The 25,082-nt window shown below is 37.8% G+C and overlaps 3 protein-coding genes across 3 annotated transcripts; 2 read left to right on the top strand and 1 right to left on the bottom strand.

Moving 5' to 3' along the window:
* Nucleotides 1–13,132: 13,132 nt before the first annotated feature.
* LOC135197531 (gastrula zinc finger protein XlCGF7.1-like) lies at nucleotides 13,133–13,825 on the bottom strand. Its single transcript, XM_064224592.1, has one exon. It carries the CDS (start codon nucleotides 13,823–13,825, stop codon nucleotides 13,133–13,135), a length of 693 nt encoding a protein of 230 aa, XP_064080662.1.
* Nucleotides 13,826–14,367: 542 nt separating this feature from the next.
* Nucleotides 14,368–18,646, top strand: LOC135197529 (piggyBac transposable element-derived protein 4-like). Its single transcript, XM_064224591.1, has 2 exons — nucleotides 14,368–14,398; nucleotides 17,748–18,646. The coding sequence occupies exons 1-2, from the start codon at nucleotides 14,368–14,370 to the stop codon at nucleotides 18,644–18,646; spliced, it is 930 nt and encodes a 309-aa protein (XP_064080661.1).
* Nucleotides 18,647–22,355: 3,709 nt separating this feature from the next.
* On the top strand, nucleotides 22,356–23,618 carry LOC135197528 (uncharacterized). The gene has a single exon (XM_064224590.1). The coding sequence runs from the start codon at nucleotides 22,356–22,358 to the stop codon at nucleotides 23,616–23,618; it is 1,263 nt and encodes a 420-aa protein (XP_064080660.1).
* Nucleotides 23,619–25,082: the final 1,464 nt, after the last annotated feature.

The following is a 25,082-nucleotide window of genomic DNA, read 5'->3' as shown; positions in this document are numbered from 1 at the left end:
TCGCACACAATTTTAATATGTGTAATGGTAATATATATCTAATGTTATGTTGGTCGAAATTTGTGGAAGTATTCAGTCATGTTTATATTGAAATGAGTTATTATGATTATTACACTTCACTCGATGACTACTTCTTACAGTTTTCATGATTATTTAATGAATAATCGTTATTGTTGGTTTCATAAGAGAGCACACGATTTTCCTTAGCCCAGATTAATCTTCTTGCAGGCGTTTTTAGCTTTAAATTAATTTAAATGAAATTCAACATCTAAGTTTTAAGTTGGCTATTTTCTCCAAAGATATTTTGGCTCCTAAGCAACATAATTCTGAGTAACACTGTTTAAAAAGACAAAAATATTAGTCTTGAATTGATAATGGAATGGTTCTTTTTCATCTGTGACTTAATCAGTTTTCCTGCAATCAGTCCTCGTATCATCAATCACTCGTGCCAGCGGCACGTTTTTTCCCCTCACACTTAAATTTAAATCTTATATTTCTATAGATTCTGAAAAATTTCAACACGTTTTCTCTTTAATTTCAAGGGCGTCTTCATTCTTTATGGCCTTGGAGTCGGATTTTCTCTGATGGCGATCCTAGTAGAATTTCTCTGCAGAAGACCTGTGAGAAACTAAGATGAAGGAAAATAAGTCATGGAAGCACCAAGGAAAAGATATTCACGAACCACGTGAGCATTTATGGAATTTGGGACATCGTTCAGCGCAGGAGTCGGTGAAGTCATTTAGCGGTTATCAGTTATTTTGGTTTAAGTAATCTCCACGCTTAACCTGCTTGTTTAGAGGACGGGCGACCACATTTTCATTCTTCACATTTTAGTAAATATTATGGAAAAGTGTTAATTAATGAAAGAAAGAAATTTCGCAATCAGTTTGTCTATCAAGAGCCGGGGGCCGACCGGCTAATGCCATTTTATAAGGATAGGACTTCGATATTCATACCACTTAATAAGGTGACTTGGGACATCTTCAAACCGCATAGGATTTTCGCCTCTGACCTTCGGTTTTGTGACGTCAGGGCGATTTATCCAGAAAATAACCATTTTTCAAATTCTATCTCCTCCCTTGATACTTAATACTAAGACCTATGATTACTACCATATAGACCTGCTAAAATACATTTTTTTGCTAATAAGAAATTTTTCATTATGGTAAAATAAATAAGCCCTATAAATCAGAAAAAATGTAAGAAAAAAAGAAGCAAAAACTGGAAAAGGGGGCTTCATTTGATTGTTTTATAATGTCTTTCTAAGCTATATACCAAATTTCAATGCTTTAGCTTTAAAACTAAGGGAGAAGAAAGAATTTGAAGGCCAACAAGAATAGTTTTGAGATACTGGTGTTCAAAGTTTTTCTTTGTATTTTTACAAAGACAACGTTAGTAAATCAGGATTATTATGAATTTTCCTTTTCTTTTTAAGTATTAATAAACCAAAACTGTTATTTGTCCTAATTTAATCATAAATGAAGATCTCTTTGCTGATAGATCGTAGCCTGGGCCACTCTGCGTCAGGCGACGGGCACTCTTTCTTACGAAACTCTCTCTTTCTTCTTCACCAACTCAGCTAATTAGAGCGAATTTTCTTCTTCTGTATGTTGGTGAGATATTTTCCTTGTCTTTTCCTCTTTGGCATGATGAAATTCTTACCGAAGCAAAGATAAATAGATATAAAAGCAGAATTTCAGAGGTGAAACTCTAACGTTTACCCTCTATCATGTTTCTGCTCGCACTGAGGGGTGGTATTCTTGCTGGGAAGAGTGTCTTGCGACTCATGGAATCTCTACAGATCCCATTGCTCACTATTTGTTTGACAATAATTATCAAAATATTGCAGTTTTTTGTACAGATTAATGTTTTTGGCTTAATGAGTTACATTTACTAATGTCGTGAATTATCACTAAGGGACCGGTTCGTGCTCCGCTCTTAATGGAATTTATGATAACATCCTACGGACTTAGCCATTGTTACTGTGGACAAGGTTGAGGAAGCAAGGTTGGATTTCACAAATTTATTACAAAAATAAACCAATTACAACACAATAACAATTCCCGCACTATTGGGTAGCGACACACAATAGGCAAGGAACGAACATGGTTATCATTCAAGATCGAAAATTTACATGTCACGTGGTCGCTTTCAGAACCTAGTCCTTGAGGGGGACGATTAGTATGATTTTATAAAAAAAAACACAGCCTCAAAATGCACATATTGAGTATATTACACTCCCCGACAATACACTGATCACAATAAAGTTACAAATTTCCCCACATCAAAATGGGTGCCAAGCGATAAAGATTGACTTACACACATCTTACAGCAATGACCTTCTAAAACAGAGGAGAGATTCGTGATCCACCTTACCTGACTCATGCCTTAGAAAAGAATGCAGCTGACAGCCCTTTCAATATCCTGGGGGCAGTGGGAAAACCCATTTAGATAAAAGGGGTCATCGGTAATGAAAAGGTTGAGAACCACTGGATGTTCTGCACCTGAGGGGTAGTATTGATTAGAGTGGTATTGTTGCATATTAAAATTTTTATTTTTGTAATAAAATTTTTGAAAATTCAATATAAACCAATTTAGTCGTCCCTCGCATCAGACCGTTAGTTGTCCTGACCCAAGGTAGGTCAAATTAGCCATTAATTAACATCTGGCCACCGGTAGGTATCCCTGTCCTGAGGGCTTTTCACGAAAGAACTTACTATTTCAAATCACTGAAAAGTCTCTAAGATTAAAAAAAGTCTCTAAGTTAAAAAAAAGTCTCTAAGATTAAAAAGTCTTTAAGATAAAAAAAGTCTCATATAATAAAAAAGTCTCTAAGATAAAAAAGTCTCTTAAGTTAAAAAAAAAGTCTTTAAGATTAAAAAGTCTCTAAGATTTAAAAAAGTCTCTAAGATTGAAATTTTTTTTGAATATCCAGCCATCAGCTAGACACACAATTAGTATGTCAACCGCCATTACCCAACGACGAATTGTCGATAGGTTAATGAGTTAAGGAAATCAAGCGGGCTTGTCGTTTTTTTCTGTTGACAAGTTTTTCCAAACATTTAAAAAAAAAATTATTTGCGTATTAAGGCTAAAGAGGCCAATTGACCAAGTTGACAAAAGCCTCCTTTGACAGAGTAAGAGAGAATGCTCATACATATATAATAGCTGATTTACTTCACCCATTCTGATTATACGTATTTATGGGTGTTAATAATAAATATTTAAAAAAAATATTCTGTCAAATTTTCTTCATAAATTAGTTACAGACTTCCTTTGTGTAATAGTATAGTTTTAAAAATTTCTTCAAATGCATTTTTACAACTTTTGTCGAAGTAAAACACTGTTCAGCATTTGAATGAAAGCATTTATAAGGTAGAGCAAGGAGAACCTAAGGTATTCAGGGCAGCCAATGATTACCTTCAGGAAGGGCAGGTCGGCCAATGTGGCAGCTGAATGCTTTGTCGGTTTGAACTTAAGGACTTCCTGAGTAGGCAGGTGTTATCCATATATATGTTTATGGTTGCAGGGTACTTTCATAGGGGAGGACAGGTATCTCCAGTAGGGTATGGGGAACGAACCTTTGTCATCACTCATCTCAAAGATTATCTATGGTAAAAACGTGGATGAACATTGGCACAGTTTCTAGTCGAAGCTAGAAGAGTAGGTCATTGTATAAGACGGGCTTAGTTGCTGCAGACCCAAGTGAAAGACGACCTGTCTCCACCTACCTACAAGAGAAAGCTCTTGACCATTGACTTTAACAATTCTTGCCGAAATGAAGACCAAGCAGATTTGACACTTGATGGCATTCTGTCAGCTTTTGAAGACAAAAAACAACAATTCTCTTGAAAAGCTGATGGAGTGCCAACAAGTGCTTCCAGAAATTTGGTTGCCATTCCTTGCCAATCTCTTAATGGATTGAACATTGGACACATAATAGTCTCTCCATCAGTGTGCCAGGGCCCTGGAAACAAGAGAAAGATGATTCTTCGTGCATATGGAAACAGGGAAGGTCACTCCCATGCCTTCAAAAGGATGCAACCTATGCAGAACATCCCAAGGAAGAAAGAATAGAGAATAAATTGTCCATAAAATTCCCTGGCAATATATGGCAGAGCACAGAAGACAGTGTGGCAGGGCTAGTGCTGTCTTGGAAAGAAGAGGAAGATGACTTCGCGCATATGGAAAAAGGGAAGGTCACTCTCATGCATTCAAAAGGATGCCGCTTCTGCAGAACATCCAAAGGAAGAAAGAATAGAGTGCCATAAAGAGTGCTGTATGTAACGATGGAGCTATGATACCTGCCCTAAAGACAAAGATTTATATTCACTTTAAAATAATGAGACATGAGATATTCAGTACTGGACAAAACTCCTAAGCCGGATGAAAGAAATGAGATATCCAGTGCTGGACAAAACTCCTAAGCCGGATAAAAGAAATGAGATATCCAGTGCTGGACAAAACTCCTAAGCCGGATGACTGGGAATCCACCAGGAAACCCATCAACAGTCAGTGATGCTTTCAGGATGAAAACTGAACCCAACCGGAGCAGTCAACTGTAATAGCTGGGAAATTAAAAAAGCTCACAAAACCAGTAACTGATCGCCACAGTGCATGGAAGTAATGGAAGAGAGGAAAGCTTTTACTTAAGACAGGTGAAAGTAATGACCTTACCGATTGTTGGCCAGAGTTGAATGAATGTGAGTGTAAAGAATGTAATTTTAAGGCAGTAGGATTTTAGGGTCAATCCCGGAAAGGTGGAGCACTGCAGCCGCGGGGACTTTGCAAAATGGACATAGTTTTTGTATAGTCACTTTGTGTAATTATAGTCAGATTGACAAGGAGGACCGTGCAGGTCATCGAAAGCTTTCTGCTTTGTATCTTAAATTACAAAATCAAACAGACACACTGTTGTTGATTTACTTTTCCATTTTATTGACTCATGTGATTATGAGTTTTCTTTGAATTTTTATCCACGTCTACACTCATGGAATGGACATTGGTGATTTTTCATAACCAACAAGAATCTTTGTGAATATAGAAAATTAGTAAGAAGATGGACTTCTTTCATCAAAAAGAAAAACCAGCTTAAATTCTTAAAAAGCTGTTTACAGGAACACGTATTGCCAAGAACGTATGGTCGCATCAGCTACAAGTCATTTGGAGCCGAGGAATTCCCAGAGTACCAGCGAATGTTTCTGAGGACAGGGTCAAGGAGGCGGCATGGGAAGTAGAATCTGCACATTTGGGATTGAGAAGACAGATGGCGACTCTAGAAGAACTTCCTTAATGCTAGGTTTGAGGGCGCCAAACCGAAATGCAGGTGAGGTGGCTTAGGGCAAGGGTGTGGCACATAATTCCAAGTTAAACAATAATCTTTGATTGATAAGACTGTCTGGACAAAAATCGGAGAGAATAGTAACATTACCAATTTATCTTCCCTTGCTATCACTAAAGAACAATAAGAATTATTGGGTTTGGGTTTAAGCTGTTGTTTAGGAACAAGTAAAAACGACTTGTTACAGGGCATTAGCAATATAAATCATTTTAATTTCAGACATAATGATTTTCAGTAGAACTTTTTAAAAGGTATTTTATAGATAATCATCTGGGTAAACAGAAGAGTATTTTAACGAAGAGACACAAACTAGTTCTTTTAAATCTAAAAGACAACAAAGACATCAGAATAATGAAAGCTGATAAAGGTGGGTCACTGGTGAATATGGATACTGATACATACGATTTAAAAGCGAATGACTTATTAAGTGATGATAATACTTATACTAAATTGCCAGAGTTGCCCTCAGTAACCTCTCTACAAATGAAATTCAAGAGAGACGTGCGGGAGGGAAATAGCCCAATACCCTCACGGTGGCTGAACAAAAACAGTTTTGAGTAAAATAGTATCGAGTCTCCCTTACTTTTACGGCATCATACCAAAACTTCATAAAACAGGATGCTCTCTACGTTCCATTGTAGCTACTTGTAATTCGCCACAATCTGTTATGGTTAGCCGAACAGCTCAGCCCATTATTAGGCACCTTTTCTTATACTCACTTACTTCATTCAAGTGACTTTATAGACAGGCTTAGGACACTGGGTAATATAAGATGAAAAATTATTAGCCAGATGTTGCGGCCCTTTTCACTAATGTGCCTCTAGTGTTTGTCCTTACAAAATTAAAGGAACAGTCAGGAATTGGAAATGTTAACATCCCTATCCCTACAGAACAATTTTTAGACTTGATTCGTCTATGTGTCTCATCCACAATATTTTCATACAACAATGGAGGCTATAAACAAAAAATTGGCGTAGCCATGGGTTCACCCTTTCCCCCATACTTGCAAATTTGTGCATGGAATTTGTAGAAATTGAAATCCTCTCCAAATGTGATCCAAATCTAGAAACACTCATTTAGGTAAGATAGGCCGGCGATGTCTTCGTAATTTTCCAAGGTAATCAAAAGACTTCGAAAAGTTTTTGAGATATGTCAATAGCATATTACCTTCCATTCAATTTACAGTGGAATATGAAGTGGAAAATAAGCTGCCCTTTCTGGATGTTTTGGTATACCATGACCCTATTACATTTAGTTTTAAATTTACTGTTTACAGAAAAGTGACATGCTGAAGCTTGTGTCCACTTCTATTTTTTCATAATAACGAAGTAAAACAAAATATAATGATAAATTTCATTCTAAGAGCCTTGAAAATATGTGATCCTGAATATATTGACAGCGAATTTCATCATATAAAAGAAGTTTTTGGAAAATTATGCTATCCAGAAAATTTCATAAATAATGCCTTCACTAAAGCCAAAAGGATTTTCTACATAAAAAGTCAACATGAATACAAAAAAAGAATAAAATAAGTATCTAACCTTACCATTTAATCTTAACTTACGAAATATTAGGAAAACAGTTAATGAAGAAGGCGAAGAAAAGGTCGACCAGGTCCTGAACTATAAGAATACACTCAAAGGCTGTCTCATGCAAAGTAAGAACTCCAACCAAAGCTTTAGCAAAGAAATGGGTGTTTATGAAATACCTTGTCTGGATTGCGATAAGAAATATTACGGAGAAAGTGGGAGGGGACTACCAATCAGAATCAATGACCAAAAAAGAGCCTATGATTTGCATGCTGAGAATAATGCTCTAGTCTCACATAGTTTAAATGACGATCACCGCATAAATTGGAAGCAGTCAAAAGTAATTTTTAATAGTAATAGTAAAGATACAGGTATTAAAGGGTTAACTGAAGGAGCAATTATTAACAGGGGTCTCTCTATGGAAGGCAAAAAAAAACCTTTATGCAGGAAGATTTTGTTTTAAATGAAATAATTTGCTGTCATTTTATAAGAGATTATAATAGGGAAAGCTTGCATAATAATAACACCAATAATCTAGCCACCTTTGATACTGCCGCTGCCTCATCTTTCGTTCAGGTAACAAGGACACACCCAGTGCCCCTTGTTGCAGGTGCCCCAGCTGCTATGGACAACAAACCAAGTGATTCAAGAGCCGAACCGCCACTTCGAATATCTAGACGATTAGCTGGTTTGCCGTTGGAGAATGAGAGGGATAATGTGAAGAGCCAACCACCCATCCTCAAACAACCTATTTGTAAACTAGTCAAAAAAACAAAGTTTTTGTATAGTCACTGTGTAATTATAGTCTGAATGACAAGGATGACTGTGCAGGTCATCAAAAGCTTTCTTCTTTTATATTTTAAATTACAAAATCAAACAGACATACTATTGTGGATATTTTTTCCACTTTATTGACTCATGTGATTATGAGTTTTCTTGGAAAATAATAATTATAAAAACAAAAATGATAAAATTAACATAAATGTAAGTAAAATTAATAATAATAATAATAATAATAATAATAATAATAATAATAATAATAATTATTATTATTATGGAGGAGTGGGTTAGGTCGTCAATAGACTTAAGTCAAGTTAAGCAACATTGGGGCTGGTCAGTCGTTGGATGGGTGACCGCTCTCCTCGGCGTTGATTCCTTGGGAAAGGATCTTTACCATAATTTCCTCAGTCTACTCAGCTGTAAATGAGTACCTATCCCTGATGGGGTAGGGTCCAGCTATGGGTTAAATAGCAAAACTCAGCAATGATGGAAAGAAATGAAGGAATAAACGACAACGACGTAAATGGAACCTCTGGCAACAGAGGAGCTTCGTCCGGCAACCAGGTATTCAACCCAATTGAAGGGGAAGACGGTCAGGTACTTGGAGGTCGTCATCCAGCAACTGATCACCACAACGACAGTAATCAATCAACAGCCTGAGATTGGAGCTACAGAAGCAAAAAGGAAGAAATGGACAAGAGAAGAAAATAAGGAAATAGGGAGATGCTACATCAGAAGCAACCCGACGGAGAGAGGATATAGAAGAAGATTGGTCAACATCTGGAATGAGAGGAATAACACCCCCCAAACAGAGCAGAGGCTGGCAGACCAAGTAAGGAACATAAAGAAAAAGAACTGGCTCTCCCCAACAGAAAGAGAAGAACTGGAAAGGGAAATGTCACACGACAACGAATTACACGAAGACGAACTGAGAGACGATGCCACAGAAGACGACAGGGAGGATGAGGTATCAAACAACGACACACGAAGAAACACCGACGAAGTAACAAAGAGGATGGAATGGGTAGAAAAGATTAGACAATGGATGGAGCCAGATACAGAGAGAACAAAGATCCCTTCCATGAAAGCCTACAACACCAAGAAATTAAGGGAGAAAACAAGTGAGGTCAATGAAATAATGGGCATAATACACACAACCAGTATCACAGAAACAAATAACTTGACATATGCAGGAGCAAGATTAGTAGCAGAACTGATGGGGATTCGAACACCAACACCACCAGCACAACCAACCCAACAGAAACCAAAACAGCACCCTCCTTGGAAAAGGCGCCAGGAAAAGCAAATCATGGTGATGAGATCTGACTTGAGTAAACTGAAAGAGATGGCAGAAAAAAGGCTAAGAAGCAAGAAAAGAAGGGAGGAACTCAACGAGAAATACAAAGTACAAGAGAGGGGACTAAACAACACAATAGAAGATGTAAAACAGAGGCTTAAGGCCAAAGCACATAAGATCCAACGGTACATGAACAGGAATAAGGGATACCAACAGAACAAACTATTCGGAACCAACCAGAAAAGACTATACAGCCAGCTAAGAGGGAAGACAACCACCCAGAAATTCCTGAAGCCGAACCAAGTAAGAGACTCTGGGAAAACATATGGAGCAATCCGGTATCACACAACAAACATGCAACATGGCTCCAGGAAGTCAAGGAAGAAGAAACAGGGAGAATAAAACAAAGATTCACAGAGATCACGACAGACACAGTCAGACACCAACTAAAGAAAATGCCAAACTGGAAAGCCCCAGGTCCCGATGAAGTCCATGGATACTGGCTCAAAAACTTCAAGGCCCTACACCCACGAATAGCAGAACAACTCCAGCATTGTATCTCAAATCACCAAGCACCCAAATGGATGACCACAGGAAGAACATCCTTAGTACAAAAAGACAAGAGTAAGGGAAATATAGCCAGTAACTACAGGCCTATCACCTGCCTACCAATAATGGTAAAATTAGTTTGAGTCATTTTGGTGTTTATTATTGCTTATAAAATTCTCTCCCTCTCTCTCCAACACGACGTTTCGTCCAGATCTACAGGACATTTTCCAGCGATGACTGCTGAGGGACTGAATTCCAGTGGCGAAGCCTCCTTATATCCTGTTGTTGCGGGATCTCAAGTACGGTCTGGAGAACCCCTGGGGCAAATTGAGTTTTCATTGATTCCTGGGAAGGTGACTCATACGATGAGCGTTCTCGAGTCTTATGGACCTCCTCAGGTGGGGAATATCACTGGGAGCTTCTTGATTGGCTTCTACCTGAGTGACATCACCCCTGGTATTATTTTCATAATTATGCGCTTCACGTATGGTATTGATCGTCTCATGCGTGCTGGTACTTTCGTTGGGAGGGAGGGGCAGGGTCCTCCTCACACACGTTAGCATCAGGAACGCTTCTTGAGTGGTGTTGAGGGGGCACTTTTGTTCAAGAATAAAAAGTGCTTCCAGGAGGCGCAGACGTCGTGGGTCAGGGGCTCTCCCGATGATTTTGACATTTGTGATGATGTTGTCTCTCATGATGCTCTGCTGGTGTACTGTAAGGGGGTGCTGCTTAATGGCTCCCTCCTTGGCTTGGCAGATCTTTTTAGACAGGCGCATCGTTGTCATACCGATGTAAATCCCAGGGCATCCTTGGGCGGGGCATACAATACTATACGGCATCTTGTTACTTCAGCGTCTAAGAATATCTCCAATTACTTATGGAGCTCGTCCTAAAGAATTATACTTGGACCATCATTCCCCTATATACAATCTCCTACTAAAAAGACTTATGAGAGATTTCTGCTGAACATAAAGGATTACAACTGCACTTCACCATCTTCACCAAGTAATATACTGGTCCCAAGTCTCTCCATGCATGTTAGGAGGTTGCAACTGTCCATATCCCAGAACCTGAATCTGCACTTATCCCAGAAAGGTATAAAACAAGACTACCAAGACTACTTGTCTTCCTCGCTAAAAACTCCCGTGGCGACAAACCCTAAAGTTGGCTTCACAAACTCACTGGGTTGGCGTCTCCACCTCACTAAGCAGTCGCAGAGACGAGACAACGTGGCTAAGTAAAAGGTAATAACTCAACAAGCTAGACTGAAACTCCATCAGCATGTCTGTCAGTCTTGAGTTCATTTCCCCTGAGGAAAGAGAAAGAAAGCAAACCTGCTACTAAAGACAGTTAAAGGACCAATAAGCGTTTGTACAGCAAGAGGTGGTCTTCGGCTTTCCGTGACTTTTAAAGACACAAGACGACAAGCCAAGGCAGACCTAAAGGGAGATTTGTGCGTCCAAGGATGAGAAAAGTTACGAAATGCTCTCTAATAGGAGAAAGCGTTGGTTCTCTTCTCCAATGTTTAGAGGGCGCCGAAATACGCTAAGACAATTGAGACATATTTTCTATGTGGCCTCTTTCCTCAACAAAATGAGGATACAGCAAGGTGTAATGTTGCAACAAACACTGACCAGCCCGAACGAGTTCCTCCAACTCCATTCAAATTCTTCCTCCACCAGCAGGTGACGGGAGGAGACAGCTGCTGACAGGAGGTAAACAAAAGAGCTAAAAGGATTGCTCTTTCTCCACAACCCTTGGTGACAGAAAGCGACACTTGTCGATAAGAGGTGACAACAGCTGAGTGCTGTATCGCATCCACCACGACTCAATGAGAGGAAGACAGTTTTAAGCGACTCTGGACTCGGCCAAGTCTGCACAAGTCAACTGCATCCACACGAGTCAACAACATCCGCACAAGTCAACTGAGGGAAAGAAAATGAAGCGCCAGAAGTGGGAGGTGGTGGGAGAGGAGTTACAACGACTCTCCCGCCTTGTCCGAAAGCGATCGTACATACTTGAAAGCATTCCTATATGAAACTTCGTTAGAAAGCTCTGAAGCTAGAATAATATCTAACTTGGAGAGAACTTTAGATACTACAGACAGTGTAGACTTGAAAGAGAAACATTAATCGAGGCAGTAGTAAGAGATTTGCTGATAGCCGAAGAGAAAGCAGGCAAAGAACAAACACAAGCATTACAAAGAAAGAGGAATATGCTAGCAGATGAGAATTTAGAATAACCAAAACATGAGAGATAAACAGTCGATTGAGTTGACATATCTAAGAGTGTAAAACTCGCTACAGATACGTTACCATCTCAATAAAATGTCCATACCTATATTATCTATTATTAAACCTATGCATGCTAACACCTCAAACTAGGTGTTGAAGACGACAGAATGCGCCTACAGAACAAGCATTTAACGCTTACCGAAACGGTCCTTATGCAACCTGTAACGGTCCTTAGGCGATTACTTTAATGATCCTTTGGCAAATACTTTAAACGAGATTCAGACCATGAAAGGGCAAGGTAGGTATTGGAGGGCACAGTACCCCATCGTCCTGAGAACCGACCCGCTTCCCTGGCAGCGGACATTACCAACAGTCGCAGGGTAGTCCTAGGCTTGAGGTACATACAGACGAGGGCACCAACACCTTACTTCAAACAGGGAACGCGAAAAAGAATGCACACTGTGGAGGGATTCGGAGCATTCCCTTCACGAACTCAGCCAACTTGTATTAGAACTAAAAATAGGTTTAATGTTATGTTCTAACTTCTCGTTATGCTTTTCCTGAATAGAATGGGGAGCAGAAGGCAGAGCTACAAAGGAAGTCAATACTAGCGCAACCAAAATGCCTAGTCTGAGTAGGGATAGCCTGACAGGTTTAAGTCCTGGCCTAACTAATTCATTTCTCGATATAGTGTGGTTCAGATCCCACAATAGGCTGTAGGTCCCTTTGCTAGGTGACCAATTGGTTCTTAGTCACATAAAAATATCTAATCCTTCGGGCCAGCCCTAGGAGAGCTGTAAATCAGCTCCGTGGTCTGGTAAAACTAAGATATACTTAACTTAACCCTTGCAAGTACAAACCGAATGTTGATCAACTTCCAATTTAAACATCCTGGCTACACCAAAATCATTCCTACATAGCCTGATGTTATTGGTTTTGCTTCCGGTGGAAGATATCCTAGGAAAACGAAATTACAATACCGTAAACAGGTATAAAACAGCCAAACTTCGTAGAATACCAACAATTGCCTAACCGCAATGGTGGCAAGGAGAATTCTGACAAGAGCTAAAACATTCGAAACACACCTTGTGGAGAACAGGTAAACTAGACAGTCATTGGATTTTTTGTTTGAATGCCGACTCGCCTAACTGGCAGGGAGATATAGCTAACTTTAACAGTATGTAAGATTCATCTCAAATAATATGGCTTCTCTCCCGTATGAGTTCTCCTGTAATATTTGAGAGCACTTGAACCATTGACATTTTCTTGTCATACAGAGCAAGTATATGGTTTCTCTCACGTATGAGTACTCATGTGACGTTTGAGAGTACTTGAATCAGAAAAACTTCTTTGACGTATGGTGCAAATATATGGTTTCTTTCTTTCTCTCCCGTATGAGTTCTCATGTGATGTATGAGATGACTTGAACTATAAAAACTTTTTTGACAAACGAGCAAGTATATGGTTTCTCTCCCATATGAGTTTTCATGTGGTTTGTGAGATTACTTGAAACAGAAAAACTTTTTAGACAAACAGAGCAAGTATATGATTTCTCTCCCATGTGAGTTTTCATTTGGTTTGTGAGATTACTTGAAACAGAAAAACTTTTTTGACAAACAGAGCAAGCATATGGTTTCTCTTCCATATGAGTTTTCATGTGACATTTGAGAGTAATTGAATCAGAAAAACTTTTTTGACATACAGAGCAAGTACTATATGGCTTCTCTCCCGTATGAGTTCTCATGTGGGATTTCAGCTTGTCAATTCTTGAAAATGTCCTTTGGCATTCAGCACAAGTTAATCGCTTCCCTGCTGTGTTGCTTCTACCCAAATATCTATTTTCTTCTCCAATACAGATCTTTTCCTTTCTGCTCTCATCATCACAGGTTGGAGAGCTGTCCTTTCCACACTTAATAGTAGAGTAGGTAGAACAGTTCACATCAAAATCAAGATAGTAAAAAAATTCCGGTTCTGCCTTGCCTTCTAAGACGGGGTCTGCAAACGAAGAGTTGTCATCTGCGTTTTCAGTTGGATCCTCCTTCAGATCCTCCTTTACTTTGAGTAGCAGCAATGATGACGATTCTTCAGCTTCCATTTCCGCAGGAAGTTCTATGTGCAATACTCAATCCTAGTTAGGATCTGAAGGAAATTCCCTTCGTTTGGAATATTCTGAAATAAAACAAACAATCTGAGACCAACGTTTTCTGAATTGCATCGTTCATAACAACTCTTAAAAATAAGCATCCTCAGGGAAACAAATATTGCAATGCAATGATCATCTGGACACAATTTGTCTCAAAAGAAATGAAACATCGTAAGCAACAAATTTAGTCAGGTCAAGTTGTTAACAATTGAAAAACCCGCCTGAATTATGCTGGATTTCCACATACGACAAACATCAGGAAAGAGTCTCTGTTGTAACTCGGGGACTGCCTGTGCTCTCATATAATAGACGAGGGTTCATACCCCCGTAGGAACAAATGATTTTCTTTTTTCCATTCTGATGCCAAGAGAGCTAAGCCTAAACAGTTAGAAAGTTCTTAACCTCAAGAGTTAAACTTGAAACCATGCATGAACGACATTACTCATAAACATACAAATAATCTTTTGAATACTTACAGCAAAGTAAAATGAACGATGGACCTCACAAGTTCCCAACAAGACCAAGGTATGGAGTTCCTTTTAGACAATTATGTACCATAACTTTAATGTCCAAGAACCTCTCACTCACAAATTCTGCATTTGGTGCTTCGCGAATTATCTGCAAGATAGAGAAAGTGACTATTATAAATACACAAGAAGTGTATTCGGGTTACATTAGTACACAGGCATATTAATTAATGTTTTCCTTAGACCTCCCCCCGACGAATAGTAAGAACCCGCGAATAGTTGGAACCCCTACAAAAACACTGAAAACGGCCTATTTTTTAGTTAAAACTCAAGAAAACTCTACTAAAAATTTATACCTGGTTTTTAAATATTTTTATCACAAAAAATGCATTTTATGATGAAATTGGTAAAAATGAGGAATTTGTGGATATTTCTTATAGAAAATAACACAAATATGTGAATTTCCTGTGAATAATGGGAGGAAATGTTCCAGAGAATGCAAAGAACGTGAATACGAGATGTCCACTGAATCACATATTGATGTCACATTACCATGAGACACCAGAGTAGGTGCAAAAGAAAGAGAGAAAAAAATTGATAAGAATCAAGACAAGAAAATATAAATAAGAAGGATATGGGATATGGCAGTGGAAATTGTACCCATAATCATAGGAACACTATAAGGCAAGATCCCAAGATTCCAGAAAAGGAACTCGGAAAAAATTAGAAATATGAAAAGTAAATTGTATTTTTCCTAGCTATACAAACTTGAGGTCCTTTACAATAGGAATTGCTTACGGCAGCTGGAACATGGGCGGCGTTAAAACTTTAGATTAAGGTGGTTAGGCAGTAACTACCGTCCAGAAGGTGGGGTGACTTGCCAACTGGACGGTAGTTACTGCCTAACCACCTTTTTAACGGCTGTGTTCCAGCTTTGCCGTAAACAGTTCCTAATGCAAAGGACTAAGGGTTTGTGTATTGTGTAGGAACAATGACAAATTGCCAAAAGACCCGACAAAAGCAACGGCAGGGGCAGGGCAGAGGGCAGCGAAGGAAATCTACATTGACCCCCATATTTGAGGGGATGGGTACCAGACCCCTCGTAAATAGCTAAAACCTGTGAGTACTTAAAACTCCTCTAATAAGGCTTAGAACTGCGTATTTTGATAGATAAAACACAAGAAAAATTAAAAAAAATGCTTATACCTTCGTATTTTAACATTTGGAACTTTGAACATTACATTAAAATATAGCAAGAGATTTCGATACGAATTTCATTCTGACGTAAGTTTGGGTTCACGTCTATTGCTACATCCTGTGGGCTCTTAGTCAGTTCCTCACTGGACGAGTGGGTCTACCGTACTCGACTATCAATCTGGAAGCCTGAGTTTGCTTCCAGTGGGTGATCAGAAGAATTAATTTTTCGATATAGTGTCGTTGCTAAGAAACCAATTGGTTCCTAACCACGTAAACAAATCTAATCCTTAGGGGGAGCCACCATCCCTAGGGGAACTGTCAGTCAATCAACTCTGTGGTCTGATAAAACTGAAGATATACTACACTTTTTTGTGGGCCCTAGTCTCTGTCTTAAGTCACTTTCCAGGGTTCCCAGACGTACGATAATTATCGTAAGGGTACGATCATTTTACCTTCTGTTCGATAAACGATAACGAGCTCACGATATACGATAATTCCAGATATTTTGAACCTTTCGTCAACTTATAGGAATTTAGAAGATTCAAGGCTATAAGGCATCTAAGGCCATTCACCGCCTGAAAATAAGTAAAACCTATAAGGAGTAGAAGGCAAAGAAGAGGTGGAAAGGTAACAACCAAATATGTAACAACACCCCCCCCCCCTCTCTGTGATGAAGGTGATGATAAGGATGATGATATTTCCCTTTCCATCAGTGACATAATGGATGATGAATAAGCTAGTGAAGTAATTTTTTTTCTGAATACATATTTTTCGTTTCTATTGTTATTACAGTGTGATGATAAAGAACAATTAGCGAGTCATTCATAAACAGTATAGTACTGATCTTTGTGTTCCGTTTTCATTGATGATAATGCTGATGATTATTACCAGTGATCTTTTTGTCGTGGTTTTTCTTTTCATTTTTATTGATGATAATACTGATGATTAGTAACGGTGATCAGTGAAGAAGTGAAACTAAACAATTATATGATTTTGCTGCATATTTGTTTTCCTTTTGTATTGGTGTTGTGAATTATTCGCCTTTGACATCCTTAGGTTCTAGCCCTGTGGTCTGGGCGACAACAAGGTCTGAAGGACTGGACTTTACAACTCGGTGGAGGGATTGAGGAAGCAAGCTTTACAGTTTTACATATTTATTAAAAAAAAATAAACTATAATTACACTCAACACTTTGCCCCACATATTATATACATGTTAATTCCACGTAAAAAGGGTCACAGTAAACATTTATTACGAAAATGCAATGAATCAAAGTACAATGTGACCGTTGTAATTCTACGCCCGTGAGGCAGACTAAGAGATAAGAGAATCAAGAATCTAACACAAAATCCGTATGATCGGATTATTCACTTTACGTTTGGCCATGCGAACTCGAACTAGACTTCATTATTCAAAGGATGTGTGGGATACCCCACGATGAACGTACACTATATCATGTTAATTGAATCAGAGTAACGACTCTGGCTGTGTCAGAGAGGAGAAAGCGATCCGCCTTACCTTTTATCTTCGGTACTTGGGAAGCGAATTAAATCTATGCATGGCATTGCGCATTGCCCTTGAGCACAACTTTCGCGACGTCATGGCGTAGCAATACCTGACGCTTAACGCTTTACTCTATTGCGTCTCATCTTTAACACGTTTCCTGCGACAGCCATAATGGCTGGAATGCTGGTAATGCGACAGTAGTAAAACTGCTCTATCGTCAGTACCAAAGGAGACAACAAGGGGATAGGTTGTTCATGCTTGTCTCTCACAAGATAGACTTTGTTGAGGTAAGAAAAGCCGTGACCCACCAGTGGGTCCCATCGCATCTGAAATAAAATTTTATTACTGCAGTGCGATGGGACCCACCGGTGGGTCCCACTTGAATTTTTTTTTTTTTTTAAATTGTAGCTAACCACTCTGTATCTATGAGACCTGCTATCATGTAATAAATATTTATATATAATTTACGTATTTGAGGGTTTGGTTAGGGTTTCCCTTTCTGTCTTTTTTTTATTTATATGTAATTTATATATTTGAGGGTTTGGTAAGGGTTTCCTTTTCTGTCTTTTTTTTTTCTTAGGCAGTGAATGACCTAATATGACCCATAGTTTTGGATCTTTTCTAAATTTCTATAAATCAATCAGTAATTTTATATATTGTTTTATCTTAGTATCAAAACTTTACACAGCATATCATCTTTGCAGGTGTTACAATGTTGGCTTCCAACTTTTATGGAAGTAAAAAAAAATCTGATAGAAATGAAAGTTCCAATTCTGAAGAAGAACTGTCCTCTGAAGAAGACACTTCTGAAGAAGACACTTCTGATGATGAATATATTCATTCAGAAACAGGAAGCAGTTCATCAAGTGAAGAGTCTCTCCATGATGATTCTGAAAATCAAATCACTGAAGAAAAGCAAGAAAATGAGGAAGAAAATGAGGAAGAAATTTTGAATGAAGACACAAGTCCACCAAATGCTGAGTGGATAAAAGTGACTAAGAAAGCTCGACAACATGGATTTACTGGGAAAGAAGAACTTTGTGTAACTGTGCATCCATCGTCTACAGATAACCAAATTTGGCCTATTGATGTTTACAAACAAATAATTACTGATGATATTATAAATCTAATTGTTCAAGAAACCAATCGATATGCTGAGCAGAAAATTTCTTCGGTTACTGTAACAAGAAGATCGAAATTACGGCAGTGGGTTCCTACAAATAACGAAGAAATTGAAAAGTTTATCAGACTTATCATTTACATGGGATTGGTTCCATTCCCTGAGATCCAATTATATTGGTTAAAAAGCATCCTTTATAAGAATGAAATTGTTCCAAAAACAATGAGTAGAGACCGCTTCCTCTTGCTCTTGCAAATGTTACATTTTTGCAACAATGAAGAACCTAATGTGGGAAGAGATTGGAAAATAAGAAAATTACTAGATATGATTTTGGTGCAGTATCAATCAATCTATAAATCAGGATCTGATGTTATAATTGATGAGAGTATGGTGCCTTTCAGAGGCCGTGTCATTTTCAGACAGTACATCCCTGGAAAGAGCCATAAGTATGGATGCAAACTGTTCAAAAACTTTGCATCCTGATGGATACACTCTAAACATGGAGTTATATACTGGTGTAGGAGTAGCTACTCCACCTCTAAGTAAGACTGAATCTCTTGTAGTAAGACTCCTTGCAAATCATATGGATATGGGAGTGACTTTGTTTGCAGATAATTACTATATCTCCAGTTTCTTAGGAGAGTATCTTCTTCAGCGGAAGACTTACCTATGTGGCACAGTAAGAGTCAATAGAAAGTATCTTCCAAAGTCAGTTACAAAAGCAAAACTAAAGAGAGGTGAAATTAAAGCCTTAGAAAATAAGAATGGAGTGAAAAGTATTCAATTGGAAAGATAAAAGATATGTGACTCTATCAACAGTTCCAGAACATGATGCTACTCTAATCAACACAGGTAAAGTCACAAGGACTGGTTTACCTATCAAGAAACCTCAAAGTGTGTTAGACTATAATAAGTGCAAGAAAGGAGTTCATTTATCAGATCAAATGTCATCATATTATTCACCTCTGAAGAAGTCAAGAAAATGGTACAGAAAAGTAGCATTAGAATTTATTGCTGGTACTTCTATAGTGAATGCTTGGGTACTTTACAATAAGTACTTTGCTGTCAAGAAAATGTCATTACGTGCATTCAAGGAATCTATTGTCTTATACAATACTAGTGGTATCATGAAGGAAAAAAACAAACCAGGAAAATCAAGTATGAATATTTCAGGAAAATCTTCACATTGTCTCAAAGAAGCAGAAGGACAGAAAAGAAAAACAAGGAAACGATGCAGAGGCTGCTACGAAATGTTAGCAGCAAATGAAGGATCCAAAGTGGCCAAAATCAAGTCAAGAAAGGTTTCCACATATTGTGACTCATGTGATGGCACTCCATATCTATGTTTATCATGTTTCAATCTCAAACATAACTAGTGATATGATTTTTCATTAGCAAATGGAATGGAAAACTAATTTTCTTATATACTGAATGTCAGACAAATTTTCTTTGCAATTATTTCAATAAAACTTTTTTTTTTTGTATAATTCAACCCTTTGATAGCAATACTGATCTACTAAAATAATAATTGCAATTAAAAGTTTAAGTTTTTTTTTAAATTAAAAAAAATAATTTTGTTCTACTGGGACCCACCGGTGGGTCACATTGCAGCAAATGAGAGAACAGTGTGACCCACTGGTGGGTCCCATCGCTGGAAACGTTAAGCGTTAACTACAAGATATGGTAATTCGTATTAAGGTGAATGACAAACTCTAGTTTTACGTGCTGTGTTGTAACTTAAGCAAACTCGAAGGATTTCCCCGTAGAAGAAGGTTTTCACTAGGCACGCTTCCTTTGTTTTCATCTCATATCAAGTCCGGATTAAGATGGTGGGAGGCCTTGGGCCCACTCTGGTGGGAGGCCCCCTTTCCAACTCCTATTGCATACACTTCAAACTATAGTCTATTTAATCTAGTAGCCAACATACAGTAATACTAATATATTAGTAGGAGAGTTTTATTCAGGAAAGACTACAATGGGACTATTCTTCTGATGTTATTAATATGCATAATCACAAAATAAAATAAGCATAAGTTGTTCTTATCATAATTTTTTACACATATAGTTAAAATTATTTATATAAAAATGATAATGCAACTAACACATATAATTATAATAGCTCATTCTTTCTTATGGAGTTATATGTAAAGCCAGGATACTTTCTTGACAATTTTCTTGATTTTTTTATTGCAAAACCAGACGTTTCTGTTTCATGGATGTCCGTAATCTGTTTTCAATTCATTTTAGCTTTCAGAAAGAGCGCTCCCCACTGAAGTTTGACACCATCAAAACAAGGTATATTCGTAGAGCTATCTCTATGTTTGGGAAAGTGTCCTGCACACCCTTGTCCAATATAAGTCTATACAGGAAAAGCTTAGTGCTGATATCTGTTGGCTCCTCATCTGTGAATATATTAGCAAATGTTACAAACTGGCACAGTTCCTCCTTAAATGCAATATCCAAGTCATCTGGATGTGCCCTGACGAGTTGCTCTGCTGTGTCGTGAAGTTCGTCTGAAGAAAGCTTTTGCAGATGTCTAAAAAAATTAATTTGATTTGATATCTGTTTATATGCTTCCAGACGTTGGTCTTGGTCGAGAAGAGATAAACTGATCAATGACAAGTAAGAAAGTTTGTGTTCTGTATTTTTCAGAAGGGCTGAGTTGTACTTCTGCATGTCCATAGTCCAATGGGTTAAGACACACACTGCGGCGCTTCTGCCAAGATTCTGTCTGCTCATATATATGCTGAACCAGACTGAGTGACACAAATATTCGTAACATTCGTATGTATGAGCATTGTCAAAAATTGCCATTTTATTCCCCTTGAATAAAATTTCCCAGTTTCTATGAAAATACGTTGATATATGATTATTTGGCTCCACAGAAGTAGTTTTATTATATTAACTATAGCAATGAGTTGGTATAAATTAGTACATTGATATTCAAAGTAATAAACCACTTTTTTTGCATATTTTGTCCATCTCTATAAAATTAGATGACGTTTAATTACAGTGTTGTCAAACTTCTTCCTGTGGAGACTATATATATATTATTTTCTTATTATGCTTGCCTTCTGGACGAAACCCCTTTTTTTTTGTATGTTGGGTTACGATTAAAGCACTTGATGTTTATCTTTAAATTGATGTTTGTTACGTAACCCTGTAATTTTGTAGATGTGACAACTGTGTTATGCAATATACTCCTCCCGAGTTTTCTTCTAGGGTGGAAAGGTGAAGCTCTTTGATTCTAGCATCTGACTCCACGAAGGCAAGTAAAAGAAGATATTCTTGTAGAATCCAGCCGCATCACCTCGTGAATCGTCGTCGCCATTGCAGTAACTTCTTCATAAGGATATTCTGAGATCCTGTTTGCCATTTATGTTTTAATTTCTATCGAAGTAACGTAACGTTTTGTTAATAATTTTTGCTGTAATGTGTTAGTTTTCTTGCTTCTTAACGTAATTTGGATAATTGTTCTGTTCTTTAAATAATAATTATATGTGTTAAACCTTTAAATGCGTCTTTGTGAACCCGTGTGGCATCACCCAAAAAGAATTGGTGCAGGAAATACAGTTGATTGTTTCTTAACTGCACTTTTGTTGAATAAAATGCAAGGTTTCTTGACTTTAAGTAAGTTAGTAAACTCCTCAGCACTGTAACTTGGTCTCATTCAAAGCTAGTGCAGGAGGGCTTAAGGTTGAATGAAATCGTACCGAATGTGGCTCTAAAATTCAGTTTAGTTTCACCACATTCTTTGCTGGTCCTTCGAACGAACCGGATGCCATAACGATTCACAAAAGATTTTTTTGAATGTTGAAGATAATTTGCGATAAAGTTCACGTTGGTGATGGTTGGCTTTAAAGTCATTTTAGTATAGCTGGCACGTGTCCAAAGTTATTTGGTGAGCAGGGTAAGGTATTGAATTACTTGAAGTGTTTGACAAGTAATCTGTTGTTTATGGAACATTATTGTTCGTATCTAGTGATTACTCTGTGAAGAAATTTTTGTTGAATTTCGTAGCCATTTTTTGAACTTAGGTTTTTTCGTGACCAGATGTATTTTGTGAATTGATGAAGAGCACGTGGTCAAATTATCTAGCATTCAGTGGATGTTATATTTCAATCAGGTTTAGATAATTTGCCATACATTTTTGATATTTGTGCAATTTTGTTATTGATCCATTAACAAGATAATGGATTCCAAGATTAGGGTAGTTATTGAAGGGGAAATTATTTCCTTACAAGATTTGCTTGATGAGGCAGGTAGCTGCATTGGTGATACCGATACACCTAAATCGACCCTCGTAATGTATGAACGTTGTCTTACTGAGGGTCTACGACGTTTTGAAGATAGTTGGTCACAGAAGGTGACGATTATTTCACAGGATAGTGAATATGAGAGGTTATATAGAAGTTATAGAGCAATAACTAGATGTGTAAGGAAAGCTATTGCTACTACTCAGAAAACTATGAGCGAGATTGACATGGGAGATATAAATCAACAGCCCGCTTTGCCTCCTCCTTCGGCTCCCACTAACCCTCTCCCTCCCCCTAAACTCCCAGCAATTAAGATACCTGAATTTAGCGGTGGGGAGGAAGAATGGCTTGCATTTTGGGATATATTTAACAGTTTAGTTCACGATCGTAGGGATATTTCCGATGTGATTAAGTTTTCTATACTCAGAGCTAGTTTAAGGGATAACGCCTTTAAAGCCATAGAAGGTTTGCTTGTCACTAATGTCAATTATTCAGTAGCTATTCAGACCCTTAAGGAGAATTATGATAATAAGGAAAAATTGAAACGCAGACTTATGTCCAAACTAACACATTTAGTCCCTCCCAGTCATACAATAGAGGATTTGAACACGTTCAAATTGGGATATGAGAAGATTATTTTACAAATGAACACATTGAATTTAGATGTAGAGGCCATGAACCCCGTTTTCTCTAGTATAATATGCGAGAAATTATCACCTGAAACACGTAAGGCTATAGCTAATAAACATAATAGCATGTCTCTTGATTTAAAGCAAATTTCCTCAGGTTTGAAATATGTTTGTGAATTAATGGAATTTTGTTACGAAGGTGAGAATTCTAATAAGAGAAGACGAGATCAGGGCAACTTTTCTAAAGTGATTCCCTCAAATGTGCAAAACGTGCAGAGAGCACAACCAAGTAACAGTAAACCTAGTAATAGTAGTCCTTACAATAATTGTGTGTTTTGCTCATCGAACCATGCCTCTCGCGATTGTAAGACTTTCAAATCCATTGATAGTAGAAGGGACAGAGTTAAATATTTAAGATTGTGCTTTGCTTGCCTCAAAGGAGGTCATTTAATCTCTGAATGTAGAAATAAGCCGAAATGTAATAGATGTGATGGGCCTCATTACCCGATGATTTGTAAGAAAACAGAAAACCCTGTTAATCCTGCTCCACCAAAGTTGAGTGTAAAATAGTGCTAATGTTAGTAAATCAAATGTTAATTCTGGGAAATCTCATAATGATTCTAAAGGTACTGTTAGTAAAGGTGATTCCCCAGTAGTTATGACTGCTTCTTTGGGAATTGATAATTCTCAGACTAATAAGATTTCTGTTCAGACTGCTCTTCCTACTGCTAATGTAATTGTGTCAGGGAATGGACATCGTTCCTTTGAGAGTGCACTCTTTGATTCTGGTGCGCAAAGAACGTTTATTGCAACGGAATTAGCCCATACGCTTAGTCTATCGTCCATAGCAACAGTAGCCTTAAAGGTAAAACCATTTGGCAGTGATGCCGTGGAAGTTAATTGTAATATAGTAAGAGTTGTGGTAAGACTAGGTAAGATTCGTACTGTCATTAATGCCATTGCATTCGATAGAGTTAATTCCAGAATTTATTCTCCAGGATTAAGTAAGTCAGCTGCGTTCTTGACGAGTAAAGGCATAAAATTAGCAGATAATGATTTAAATTCAGATGAAGTAAATGGTATAGAATTAGTCATTGGAGCTGATTACTATGGAAAATTCATTCGGAACAGTCAAATTTGCTCTGGAATGCAGATATTGAATAGTTCTGGTGGTGTACTAATTTTTGGACCTCTTCCTAGTTGGTCTTATGACAATGTAGAATCTAATGAGATTACTACATCAAATGTATGTTGTTCAAGAATAGAAGTAGAGGAAATCCCTATTAATTCTTGTTGTGAAGTTAGAAAATTATGGGATTTAGAAAGTGTTGGTATTCCTCAATCTGAAATTAGTCCTGAAGAAAGAGAATCAATAAAGTGTTTTAAGGATAAAGTAAAAAGGGTTGACAATAAATATGAAGTGTCCTTACCATTTAAAGATGAAAGTAGACTGCCTGTTAACTATAGAATAGCCATTGGTCAATTAAATTCCTTGTTGCATAGATTCGAATCTGACCCCTCCTTGTATGCTCATTATGATAAGATTATCAAAGATTACGTTCAGTCTGGGAGTTTATAGAATTAATTCCTTCAGGCTCCCCTTATTATATGGCATTATTTACCCCACCATGCTGTACTGAAAGATTCAGAAACAACTCCCATTCGAATAGTTTTTAATGCTTCTTCAAAGGCTAAAGGAGAACTTTCCTTAAATGATTGTTTATTAACTGGTCCCTCATTAACTACTAAACTTTTCGATGCCCTGTTGAGTTTCCGTACAAACCCAGTAGCGCGATTTCAGATATCAGTAAAGCCTTTTAAGGATAGGCATTTCACCGACTGCCGTGATAATCGCAGATTCTATGGATAACTGATCCCTCCGATTTGATGTCTACTGTAACTTACCGGTTTTGTGTAGTTTGTTTTGGAGCTACATGCTCCCCCTTTCTCTTGCAGCAAACCCTCTTGCATCATTTATCTCTACATGATAATCCCCTTGCATCATCTCTGATGAAGAATTTCTATGTAGATAAT

The sequence above is a fragment of the Macrobrachium nipponense genome, chromosome 21 (assembly GCF_015104395.2).
Source record: "Macrobrachium nipponense isolate FS-2020 chromosome 21, ASM1510439v2, whole genome shotgun sequence".
Classification (NCBI taxonomy): domain Eukaryota; kingdom Metazoa; phylum Arthropoda; class Malacostraca; order Decapoda; family Palaemonidae; genus Macrobrachium; species Macrobrachium nipponense.
This window is presented reverse-complemented; position numbering and strand designations above follow the sequence as displayed.